The 13,380-nt window shown below is 39.6% G+C and overlaps 1 protein-coding gene across 1 annotated transcript in view; it reads right to left on the minus strand.

Moving 5' to 3' along the window:
* Nucleotides 1–3,916: 3,916 nt before the first annotated feature.
* Nucleotides 3,917–13,380, minus strand: part of LOC119775027 (neurofilament heavy polypeptide-like) — a 30,294-nt gene continuing 20,830 nt past the window's right edge. Inside the window, exons 18-25 of the mRNA XM_038272875.1 lie at nt 12,680–12,766; nt 12,501–12,584; nt 10,290–10,356; nt 10,168–10,208; nt 9,996–10,082; nt 4,630–4,708; nt 4,501–4,547; nt 3,917–4,422 (exon numbers count right to left, since the gene is read on the minus strand). Coding sequence (XP_038128803.1) covers nt 4,381–4,422; nt 4,501–4,547; nt 4,630–4,708; nt 9,996–10,082; nt 10,168–10,208; nt 10,290–10,356; nt 12,501–12,584; nt 12,680–12,766 — 534 coding nt within the window. The 3' untranslated portion in view covers nt 3,917–4,380. The remainder of the gene's footprint in view (nt 4,423–4,500; nt 4,548–4,629; nt 4,709–9,995; nt 10,083–10,167; nt 10,209–10,289; nt 10,357–12,500; nt 12,585–12,679; nt 12,767–13,380) is intronic.

The following is a 13,380-nucleotide window of genomic DNA, read 5'->3' on the forward strand; positions in this document are numbered from 1 at the left end:
ATTAATCTTCAAACATTTTCAGGCTTTTATAAAAAATAAAATAATAGCAAAATTATATTAAATAACTCTGTAAATAAAAATGATTTTTGACAAATCAGATCTGTCCTGTTATTTTCTGATAGATCCATATACAGTGATCTTATTGTATCTTTCAGGATGACAACCCTTGATCAAGTGATTGTGTTTACAATACATATGAACACAGATGGTAAAATATCCTTAGAACAAAGTAAAACATTAAACATGAGCGAGCTGTCAGAAGGCAGAAACTCAAACACAACACGCCCCGTTTCTGTGGTTTCTCTTTCAAGGGAAAAAATAAAAAGTAAAACCCTGTGGTGCAGGATACTACTGCACTTCGGAACAAGGAAATACATGGAAGACTTTTTAGTTTTTCAGACATTGCCTTTGTGGTTTGACACGCCCAAACAGTGATTGCTCTGGTTGCTAAATGGCAGTTTAAACAGAGAGTTAGCACAGGGAGAACTGTTCATCCTGATGACGTCAGCAGAAACAAGCTCTCCAAGCCTTCATAGCAGCCAATGGCATCCAGGAGTCTTCTTCTTAGCTCTCTCTGAATGGTCCTATCCTTCCAGTGTGACAGTTTGGTTGGGGGTTGTTTAAGGACCCAAATGCAGAGACCAGAGAAGCAGAGATGAGGTCTTGTAGGTTTAATGAATAACTGAGGCAGCTATCAAACAAAACAAAATGGCCAAAAAAAACACCAGAAAGTATAAGGGAAAACTCACATGGGAGGCCAGGGACGAGGAAGCAACTGACAGCAACTAAACAACAGGGAATCAGCACTGAGTGACTGCAGAGGTGGAGTATATAAGGGGAACAGAACAAAGGATGAGCTAATGAGCTAAATATGGAGCATGTGTGAGTGGAACTGACGAGGGGGCCAAGGGGAAAGGAAACAAACACAAGGGGGCAACAGAGAGTAACTAAAGACTGCTTGTAGCTACTGGAAAATAAACCAAATATCAACAAAACAAAAAATAAATAAATAAACTCAGAGGCCCACAAGGGGAGAACCATAACAGTATCCCCCTAGTAGGCGGTTACCAGATGCTCTTAGAGGCCAAACATCATCTGGAAAAAAGAACAAGAAGAAAAGAAAACACAAAATAAAAACACCCAGGGAGGGCGGACAGGGGCCCCTGGAAGGAGGGTAAGAAACAAAAACCAGGCTGAGATCTGTGCTTTTAGCTAATTTTAAACCTCCCCAGTCATCAAGGGTCATTGGTTGGCCCGGGTGATGATGTTCTTACGGTGCTGATTTTGCATTGCAATTGTTGATGTCGGCTGACGCAGTCATGGCATACTCATCAATATTGATCTTGTTGTCATATGTAGCTGTAGCTTTGAACACATTCCAGTCAGAGCACTCAAGACAGTGCTGGAGTACCGCCATGGCACCCTCAGTCCACACCTCCTTCATCGTAGGTTTTGTTCTGATCAGCAAGGGCCTGTATGCTGGAAGAAGCATGACAGATAGGTAGTCTAACCAGCCGAGGTGGGGGCAGGGGGCTACTTTGAATGTGCCTTCAGTTTGAAAGAGGCTTGAGAGCTGAGGCCACTGCCAGCTCATTTAATGATTTACTGTAGGGTATGTGTCTTTTCTTTAAGTTATAATGTGTGTAATAGAAATGATTTATGAAACTGCGTCATCTTTGGATACTCATCAAAACTCATGTTAAAATATATACAGCAGAAGCACAGCTGAAGGCATCAGGTCCTTTGATGGAGCTGAGACAGTTCATATGGAAGTATTCAATTCTCAATGACTGTTACCTTTAACACTGGGCGTTTTTCGAAGCCATTTGCTGCCATACAATACAAAATTGAAATAAATGGTCTAAATACAAAGCTCTGGTACCTCTGTAAAGTTAAGACTATTCTAGTAGCACCACCTATGTAACCGTTAGTGATTAATTTGTGACAAAAGTAATAATTATTCTATTTATTTGAATTTCTCCCAAAATAAACAGTGTATTATCCACCAAAACACTTTTTTTAACATCAACAAAGTAATCCACTGAATCCAGTGTTAGATAAAACCTTGATGAGTGTTGAAATAAAACTACTAATAGTGGTATTATAACTCACTCATTGTTAACCATTTAACACTTTCCAAGTTTTATTTTAACTCAGTTTAGTGTAGACGAGTTTATATATTATATACTTGAAAAGTACTGAATTTAACTCCCTAGGAGTCAAAGTAACATTTCAAAATTTGCTGTGTACTAATGATCACTTATTACCCCAGATAATAATACAATAATACAGTATTCATTTCACCATCTTTACTGATTTTCTGACTTCTAAATGTAGAGAAAATTATACCAGACCTCTCCTATCACTGCTGACAATATACACTATATTGCCAAAAGTATTTGCTCACCTGCCTTGACTCACATATGAGCTTAAGTGACATCCCGTTCCTAATCCATAGGGTTCAATATGACGTCGGTCCACCCTTTGCAGCTAGAACAGCTTCAACTCTTCTGGGAAGGCTGTCCACAAGGTTTAGGAGTGTGTTTATGGGAATTTTTGACCATTCTTCCAGAAGCGCATTTGTGAGGTCGCACACTGATGTTGGACGAGAAGGCCTGGCTCTCAGTCTCCGCTCTAATTCATCCCAAAGGTGTTCTATCGGGTTGAGGTCAGGACTCTGTGCAGGCCAGTCAAGTTCATCCACACCAGACTCTGTCATCCATGTCTTTATGGACCTTGCTTTGTGCACTGGTGCACAGTCATGTTGGAAGAGGAAGGGGCCAGCTCCAAACTGTTCCCACAAAGTTGGGAGCATGGAATTGTCCAAAATGTCTTGGTATGCTGAAGCATTCAGAGTTCCTTTCACTGGAACTAAGGGGCCAAGCCCAGCTCCTGAAAAACAACCTCACACCATAATCCCCCCTCCACCAAACTTTACACTTGGCACAATGCAGTCAGACAAGTACCGTTCTCCTGGCAACCGCCAAACCCAGACCCGTCCATCAGATTGCCAGATGGAGAAGCGCGATTCGTCACTCCAGAGAACGCGTCTCCACTGCTCTAGAGTCCAGTGGCGGCGTGCTTTACACCACCGCATCCGACGCTTTGCATTGCACTTGGTGATGTATGGCTTGGATGCAGCTGCTCGACCATGGAAACCCATTCCATGAAGCTCTCTGCGCACTGTTCTTGAGCTAATCTGAAGGCCACATGAAGTTTGGAGGTCTGTAGTGATTGACTCTGCAGAAAGTTGGCGACCTCTTCGCACTATGCGCGTCAGCATCCGCTGACCCCGCTCCGTCAGTTTACGTGGCCTACCACTTCGTGGCTGAGTTGCTGTCGTTCCCAAACACTTCCATTTTCTTATAATACAGCTGACAGTTGACTGTGGAATATTTAGGAGCGAGGAAATTTCACGACTGGATTTGTTGCACAGGTGGCATCCTATCACAGTTCCACGCTGGAATTCACTGAGCTCCTGAGAGCGACCCATTCTTTCACAAATGTTTGTAAAAACAGTCTGCATGCCTAGGTGCTTGAATTTATACACCTGTGGCCATGGAAGTTATTGGAACACCTGATTCCAATAATTTGGATGGGTGAGCAAATACTTTTGGCAATATAGTGTATATCTCAGCGGTTTTAATGCACAAAAAAGGTAATTGGTTATTTTATGGCTTCCCTGAATCAAACAACCCCCTCACCTGTAGATGAATAAGAATAGAAAGAGCTAAATGTCTACAGCTCTGTCTGTATCGTGTGACCTGCATCTTACTGCAATCAATGTACTTTATCATAAAGAGAGCAGCTGAAACACTTTTTAAATTTTATGTGCAAAATAAAGATACTTTTATACTTTTTAGTCTCTGGTCCTCCTACGATTACCTTGAAATGCAATACAATATGATACAAAATGTTCAAAAACAAATCATATTATACTTTATTCATAAATCAATTTTCATACAATAAATGTCATTCAAATTACCTCTCACATATAAAATCCAACCTATACATAACTACACTCATACTCACCCCCAGCCCATCACAAACACACCCACACACATAAACAGCAAGGGTGTTAAGCTAGAAAAAAGGCTGAGACTTCCACCTCACCCAGGGCGCAGGGATAAGGACCAAGGCAGCTGAAGCCAACCACTGCCCTTAATACAACAAGGCCTATCAAAACAGAGCTAACAGGCTGATATTTAAAGAGAGCTTCAGCAAACACTTGAACATTAGAAAACTATTAGCAGAAACAGTGTACAACTGTCTTACAGAGAGCCACAATATGAGTACTGTCAGATATTTCTTGAGAAACAGACGATTAAGCCAATGTCTTAAGTCTTTTTCTTTTCTCATCTTCAGTTGGAAAACCAATGCCTATATGGTCTTAGTTGAAAACATCCGAGCCAGATCCTTTACCTGCAACACATCAAACAATACGCTGTGCACATGACAAAAGTAAAAGTATACTTAAGGTAGGCTAAAGTGATGTTCTACCTTTGGACCAGAAGCGATAACAGAGTCCTGAGAGGCTTCATCTGCTGCAGCAGAACATAAGTACATTTCAGTGGTAAAACTAGCAGTAGTGTCGCATTTTTAAAGATTATGCAGCTAAATTATACATACAGGATTTGTGTTCCTGATAAATTGTGGTTGCCTTTGCCGTTTGTTTTCCTGTTAGACAACTTTTTGAGTGCAGTAATGTCTGTAAACAAAAGAGAGATTATCATGTTAGAAACAATTAGGCTCTAAAAACCAAACAACTTGTAATTTTGCTTGAAAGTCAAGCAATATCTTAACACAAGAAGAGCATAACTAAAGCTGGAAAAAACAGGATATATGGTTTTCAAATTGTCTATAGCTAAATATCAGTAAAAGCAATTTCATTTGGTGAAGTCAATCTGTGGCTCAGTGGTTTGAAGCCTTAAAAGCATTTTCTTCTCAGTTCAGCCTTCCTTACAGAAGAAATGCTAAAGTGACCACTATATTTTACAGCATGGACCATATTGTGAATATACCTGTGACAACAGGGCTGGACCAGTCACCAGTCAATAGAGTTTATTCCTGGTGGGCCAACGCTAGGGGTGGAACGGTTCACAAAATCCACGGTTCGGTTCACGGTTTTGTGGTCACGTTTTTCGGTTCGGTATATGTTGATTGTTACACCGAAATCCCATAAATATTAATGAAAAAATCCACACAAAATAAATGAATTGTAATTATTTTTAATGATCCGCGGAAACCCAGGATCGATTTGCTGCTTTGAATTTAATCATCTTGCGCATGCCCTCTACGATCTCAGAGCGAGGCGGACGGAAGCCACAGCGGAGGCTGTAGGCTTTGCTTTGCGCAGGCGGTCTGGAGCGCAGCGGGGCAGAGGGGAGCATGACGGAGTATGTGGGATTTCGGGGTTAGCATGACATGTTGGTCATGTTGCTGTTAGCATAAACAAAACGTGTTGCACAATGCTTGCACACTGTTGCACTTTTATCCACAACTTTCTTTCCGCCGTCATCGTAGGTCACTCTAAATGCAAAGTGGTCCCATACAGCAGACCTATAAAGTGCTGCTGGCGCGTCTTCCAACTCCTGTTCTTTCCCACTCGCCATACCCACACAATTCTCCACACAACTGATTTTTTTCGGCTACACCCGGCTACGCTGCTTCGCTTTTTCTTCTTCTTCTTGTTTACTACTGGTGGATGGCTTTGGTTGCAGTACCGCCACCTTCTGCTCTGGAGTGATCACGCTTCGCCTATGAGAAAAAGGAGCTGCGCATAAACCGAACGAAACACGCGCAAACCGAACCGAGACAGTCGAACCGAACGGTTCGGACGGTTTTCATACACCGTTTCATCCCTAGCCAACGCTCATTTAAAGTCTGTTATAATATAGTCAAAATCTATCTATCATTTAATATTTTACTCTATATAAAATAATACATCCATTTACAAGATATAATTAAATGTTTTAAAAATTTATTGTATCCACCATAACGGTAACACAAAAAACATGGCCTTTTTTCTGAAGTTTTATATATATACACTACCGTTCAAAAGTTTGGGGTCACCCAAACAATTTTGTGTTTTTCCCAAAAGTCACACTTATACCATCATACGTTGCAAAATGGATAGAAAATAGAGTCAAGACATTGACAAGGTTAGAAATAATGATTTGTATTTGAAATAAGATTTTTTTTTTCATCAAACTTTGCTTTTGTCAAAGAATCCTCCATTTGCAGCAATTACAGCATTGCAGACCTTTGTAATTCTAGCTGTTAATTTGTTGAGGTAATCTGGAGAAATTGCACCCCACGCTTCCAGAAGCAGCTCCCACAAGTTGGATTGGTTGGATGGGCACTTCTTGCGTACCAAACTTGACCGTTGCTCCCACAACAGCTCATGGGGTTCAGATCTGGGGACTGCGCTGGCCATTCCATTACCAGCTGTCCGCTTCTGCTCTAAACAGTTCTTGCACAATTTGGAGGTGTTTCTAGGGGTCATTGTCCTGTTGTAGGATGGCTCCAATCAAGCGCTGTCCACTGGGTATGGCATGGTGTTGCAAAATGGAGTGATAGCCTTCCTTATTCAGAATCCCTTTTACCCTGTACAAATCTCCCACCTTACCAGCACCAAAGCAACCCCAGACCATCACATTACCTCCACCATGCTTAACAGATTTCGTCAGGCATTCTTCCAGCATCTTTTCATTTTTTCTGCATCTCACAAACGTTCTTCTTTGTGATCCAAACACCTCAAACTTGGATTCATCCGTCCACAACACTTTTTTCCAGTCTTCCTCTGTCCAATGTCTGTGTTCTTTTGCCCATCTTAATATTTTTCTTTTATTGGCCAGTCTCAGATATGGCTTTTTCTTTGTCACTCTGAAGCCCAGAATCCTGCAGCCGCCTCTTCACTGTAGATGTTGACACTGGTGTTTTGCAGGTACTATTTAATGAAGATGCCAGTTGAGGACCTGTGAGGCGTCTATTTCTCAAACTAGAGACTCTAATGTACTTATCTTCTTGCTCAGTTGTGCAACGCGGCCTCCCACTTCTTTTTCTACTCTGGTTAGAGCCTGTTTGTGCTGTCCTCTGAAGGGAGTAGTACACACCGTTATAGGAAATCTTCAATTTCTTAGCAATTTCTCGCATGGAATAGCCTTCATTTCTAAGAACAAGAATAGACTGTCCAGTTTCAGATGAAAGTTCTCTTTTTCTGGCCATTTTGAGCGTTTAATTCATCCCACAAATGTGATGCTCCAGAAACTCAATCTGCTCAAAGGAACCTTCCTTTGAGCAGTTTTGTAGCTTCTGTAACAAGCTTACGGTAACTGTTTTCAGATGTGTGAACATGATTACACAAGGGTTTTCTAATCATCAATTAGCCTTCTGAGCCAATTAGAACACTGGAGTGATAGTTGCTGGAAATGGGCCTCTATACACCTATGTAGATATTGAACCAAAAACCAGACATTTGCAGCTAGAATAGTTATTTACCACATTAGCAATGTATAGTGTATTTCTTTAAAATTAAGACCAGTTTAAAGTTATCTTCACTGAAAAGTACAGTACTTTTCCTTCAAAAATAAGGACTTTTCAATGTGACCCCAAACTTTTGAAAGGTAGTGTGTGTATATATATATATATATATATATATATATATATATATTAGTGCTGTCAATCGATTAAATTTTTTAATCGCGATTAATCGCATCAATGCCTGAGTTAACTCGCGATTAATCGCATTTTAATCGCACATTTTTTTCCTGATTGAAAATAATTTAAATACTCCCGATGACATACAAAAAAATACATACAGGCTAGGTTTGTGCCAATGTTCTTTTTTTTAAATGAAAACAGGTCACAGATACTGATTTATGCCATAGAAACATATGGCAAGAAGATGGGGAGGCATGTAGCAAAAAATAACAAATATGTAGCCAAAAAAAAGGCCCTGAAAACAGGCTGATGTAAAAGACAGTCTTTACAGTTAATAGTCTTTTGAACAAAGACAAGCATTTTACCCTACTGCTATAAAATTTAGTAGAGTTAACATTAGATGTTAATTAACCAAGATAATAATGAACAATTTTCAATCAATACATCAAAATCAATAGACCAACATCACTAGATGGACGTTCTATGCTCTAGAAAGTTACTTTTCAGCCTCTTAACAAAAATGAGAACACACACAGACACACCCACCCACACACACACACGCGATACCGAGCTGTGGCGTACACATGCGGCAAGAGTGCCGTAGCAGATTCCATTTCACCTCAGTAATCTGTTTTCTCAGCGTATTTCAGGTTGCTACTAGTTACCAGACACTCAACTTGTTTGTTGGTGGTGGGGCTTAAAGAAAAGGCACTAGCGTCACCCAGTGTATGAGCGTCTTTTTCCCTTGAGGAGCTCCGCTCTGGAAGCCTATGAGAAATGCATACACTGGGGGAAAATAGCCCCGCCTTCCCGCAGGCTGCAGGGGGATGTACTTGGAAAATTGTACCATAAAACCACATAGCGTTAATCTCACGTTAAAAAAATTATCGCCGTTAAAATGGCCTCGCGTTAACGCGTTAATAACGCGATAATTTTGACAGCACTAATATATATATATATATATATATATATATATATATATATATATATATATATATATATATATATATATGTATATATATAATGGTAGACCAACCGGACATTGCGGTGGTGGACAGAGAGGGGAGAAAAGCCATTGTGGTTGATGTAGCAATACCAAGTGACTGCAACACCAAGAAAAAGAAACATGAAAAACTAGAGAAATACCAGGGGCTCAGAGAAGAGCTGGAGAAAACCTGGAGGGTATTTTGGTGTGTTTTCTATTTTGGTCTTTACAATACCAGAATTTGCCCAGAGTTTTTGTTTTTTTTTATAGAATTTTTACAATTGTTTTCATTATTTATTTAGTTGTTTCCCCATATATTAATTTTTGAAACCACTCAAGGTACGTCTTTCTTCTGGTTAAAATGAAAGAAAGGCATATCAGTATAGAAAAATTGGGCATTATTCTACAGTGATTACAGTAATTAAACACGTAATAAAAATAATGTGACCCAAAATTTCTTTGTTAAAATCTGACTGGCCAAGGCATCAAGAAGTAATTATAAAAAGGATGTCCGGATAATTCAATGTAAGAAGTAAATTATCGACAGTTTAGGTGGACGGCAGGTTGCACAACAAATATTGCTGCCTGGAACAGATCTGTAAAAAAACACAGACAGCTGGGCTGGTCTGATTGCACAGCCTGGAGTGGGAAACAGGAATCTTAGATAAGAATAGTTACAGTGTTCACTGTCTGGTGTCATTCGCATGAAATCATCATCTAGGTGTCGAAGTTCCAGTAGGGTTTGGAGATTATAAATTAAAAGTATAGTGGATGATGTTCTTTTTCAGGGTGGATAATCAAAATGTCAATCATTCTGGTGATATGTTTACGTAAGTCCATCCTACGTGCTCATCCCCATTTTCACTTAATGGTGGTGAATCTGACATAGTGTAAAAATTGCAAATTTTATTTCGCAAAGTAAGCTTCATGAGATATGCAAACAACAACTTTTAAACAGAGCTTGCACAAGAAGAAATGGGCTTGTGCATGGTCATGCATGTGTTTAATGTGCTTTCCCTCCCGGGAGCGGGTACAGGGTTGTGCCTGTGCATATTTTTTTTTAAGTGGAGAGGGCGGGTTTGCAAAAATCCTCCACTATAACATTAAGAGAGATGAATGTGCCACCAAAATCACTAGAAACAACACAAATAGGCAGAGTAGAGGCAGAAGCACAGCAAAAAGGTGAGCCACACATAATGATAGCGTCATGAAACAACCGACCAAATTCAACAATATAAACAGCAATATGTGATTGCTATGAAAATGGTAATTGCAGTAATCACTACAAGCAAGATAATCATTTGTAAAAAGTATTTTCCTATCGGACAATATGAAATAAGTGAAACACCTGTTTCGGTCTGCACTCTTGTCCGAGTTTAATCTTTGGCCCGACTGCTGTTTGCTTCCCCAAAAACATCTGAGCTAGCTCCTTCACCTGGAAAACAATCAGTGTTTAGTGAAATATGCATGTGAGAGTCAGTTTTTTTTCCACAGAACACACAGCAAATAACCTTTCGGACCTTATTCCCGGTGGAAACGACATGCTTGGCTGTTTCAGATGCTGCAAAGGACAGCAAAAAAAATTACATAATTTATTTCATCACTTAGAAGCCGTCCTGGTGTGAATAAAACTAATACTTACATGGAGGTGCATCCTTTTTCTGTGAATCCTTTGATGCTGTTATGTCAGAAGTAATTTCTGTAGCACTCTGTACACAAAAGAGAAATGTCATTAGGTAAATTATCTATACTATTAACAATGGAGTTGATTTACATAGAGCAGGATAATGCGGGAGCGATGACTGAGATCACTGATATGGGACCTAAGACAGTTATTCCCATCCTTCAACTTTCCATTAGGCCAAGCCTTGAGCCTCATTGTTACCAAAGACATCACTTATCAAAATAATGTCATTTATTTAGTTCCCTGATGCAGCAAAAAAAGTGTTACCTCCATTGTACTTACAATTTGGGACTGCAAATTATTGTTTGCTTAGATAAAACAGGTACACATTAAGACTTGCCAGGTTTGTTTGTATTGTTTAGACTGCTCTCAAATTCAGTGGTTGTCATTCAATATAACTGCACTTAATATAACTGAGTCAATACAACAGAATCTGAATCCCCTGGATTGGAGTAAAAGATTGAAGCCACTTCAACATGGGGACTGAATCTACAGTTGACTATAAATACAGATAAATGGATTAATTTATACAGCGATTTTCTACCCCCCCTGCACACAGATTCATTAACTGGTATTCAAATTGGTGACCTAGAGTTAGGTGACTTACCTAAGGGGAGTATATACTGAAACAATTAAGCTACACTAATTAGTTAATTACATTGATTGCTTTCAATTGAATAATAAAAATAAAAACAAACACTACTAACCAAGAAAATTAACGAAAAACATAGTTTAATACTTATTTTTTATTAAAAAGACAACTCACACACACTAGTTCTACAACATAAACCTGAGTGTTGTAAAAACACCAACATAAAACAATACAATATAGAGGCTGACAGGCAGTTCTTCAAGAATGAATACATGAAAGCTCAGCGGTATGTAAGCATTCACTGTGACTCTGGGTGGCATGTGGGCAATTGAATGTAATAATGTAAACAGATGCAAAGCACTGCAACATATTTTTCAAAATATTCAAACAGATATTTGCCAAATATAAGAGGAACATCGTACTTTGGTTTGAAGAAAGCACTTTAATTTTATTATAATTTAGGATTTTACAGTTTGAAGAAATAGAAGACTACACCATATGCCATCCGTCACAAGGTTGTGCATGAGAAGGAAGGGCTATATATACTCTATGCATCAATTAGGTAGTTCACATTGTATTACTTCTTCAGCTCCTTGAGTTATTTACTGTCCCAGGTGCTTCAGCTCCAGAGTAAGTGTTGGGGCCGGTATGATTTAAGGAGGGCTGTCCCTTGTACGCTGAAATTAGGACCGGCCCACCGGGCAAATGCCCAGTATTACAGATTACCAGTCCGAGCCTGCTAACTGGAGGGTGGGTATTGAGGTTAGGCAATATGTCAAAATTTTCCAATCGATTTTCATCAGTCTTTTTTTAAATGAGGATGGACGATATTTCCATGCAGTTGACTTTGTGGCAAATACAAGTACACAACGTCTGCTGCACGGCTGGTAATATGGTTAACCACCCACACTTCTAAAACCTAATAAGGTAAACGTGCTAGTTTTCTTGACAAAAATTTACATGTTGCGTCTGGTGGCAATAGTTTCCTCTTTTCCAGTTGCCCTGAGTTTCTTTATCGTTGTTCATTTGTTTATCTGATTGCACAAAATCAAACAGACTGCAAACGGGTCAGAATGCAGTGCATCACTAGATAAAGATAAGATAAGGTATAAGGTACTTTGATAAGATAGATAGAAAATTTTGAACCAATCTGACTGTATGATCTGGTTGAATTGTCTCTGTAAAGTGCATTGCGATGATATTTGTTGTGAATTGGCGCTATATAAACAAAATGAATAAAAGAAACAATATGGAATTGATGAATGAAAACATGGTGGGCAGCCAGCTGCACGACCTGGTGTGCCTAAAGTGATTGGACATGTGAAAAATTAAAAAACGATGGAGAGGTTGTGGCACAATTACATTTGTGTCCAATAAAAAATCTTATTAAATTAAAATCCAAAGCAGCAGGTCAGGTTTCAAAGAAAATTAGTGGTACATACCTTTAAAATAACCAACACTGAATCTTTGACACTGTCTTTATATGCACAGTTTGAAAAAAAAAAAAAAAGCCTCCATATATAGGACATTAATATTGATATAAACAGACTGAGGAAACTGAAGAATATAGTATATACCTCCTCCTTCCTGTCTTCAACCTTCAGTTGAACTCTTGTTTCCTGGGTTGGGACGATAGAAGGTCTTTGAGCCCGAAGCTGCACCTAACAGATTTAAAACAATTGTGTTAATATTAAAGAGAAGGAAACCCTTAAAGACAAAACTGATTCAGTAAAAATAGGAAGCAAAATAAATCTACTCTCTGTTTTGATCCAAGTTTCTCCTTGGCTCCAGCTGTTTTCTCTTGGGGCGCAAAGGCAGAAAACCTCTGCACCAGTTCTTTCACCTGAAATAACCAAATATCACATGAAAGTTGGATCTGAAGAAACAACTTTAATTAAAAAGCCTGTTTTCAAGGTGACCCAATGAAGAGCCGACAAGTGTTTCAATTTTTTTCTGCTTTTCCATCCATCCATCCATCCATCCATCCATCCATCCATCCATCCATCCATCCATCCATCCATCCATCCATCCATCCATCCATCCATCCATCCATCCATCCATCCATCCATCCATCCATCCATCCATCCATCCATCCATCCATCCATCCATCCATCCATCCATCCAGGGTTGCAGTGGGGCTGTTTACTATCTCTGGCAGTACAACCTGGACAGGTTGCCAGTTTGACGCAGGGCAACACAGAGACATACCACAATGCACACACTTACACTTAAGGACAATTTAGAGAAGCCAGTTAAGCTAACAGTCATGTAATTGGACTGTGGGAGGAAGCCGGGGTGCCCTGAGAGAACCCATGCATGCTCAGAGAGAACATGAAATCTCCATGCAGAAAGACCCCAGACCAGGAATCGAACTCAGAAAATTCTTGCTGGAAGGCAATTGTGCTATCATCTGCTTCATCATGCAGCCCGTTAGACTTTTCCACAAACATGATTTTA

Source organism: Cyprinodon tularosa, unplaced genomic scaffold (genome assembly GCF_016077235.1).
Source record: "Cyprinodon tularosa strain WSP-4 unplaced genomic scaffold, ASM1607723v1 ctg844, whole genome shotgun sequence".
In the NCBI taxonomy this organism is placed as follows: domain Eukaryota; kingdom Metazoa; phylum Chordata; class Actinopteri; order Cyprinodontiformes; family Cyprinodontidae; genus Cyprinodon; species Cyprinodon tularosa.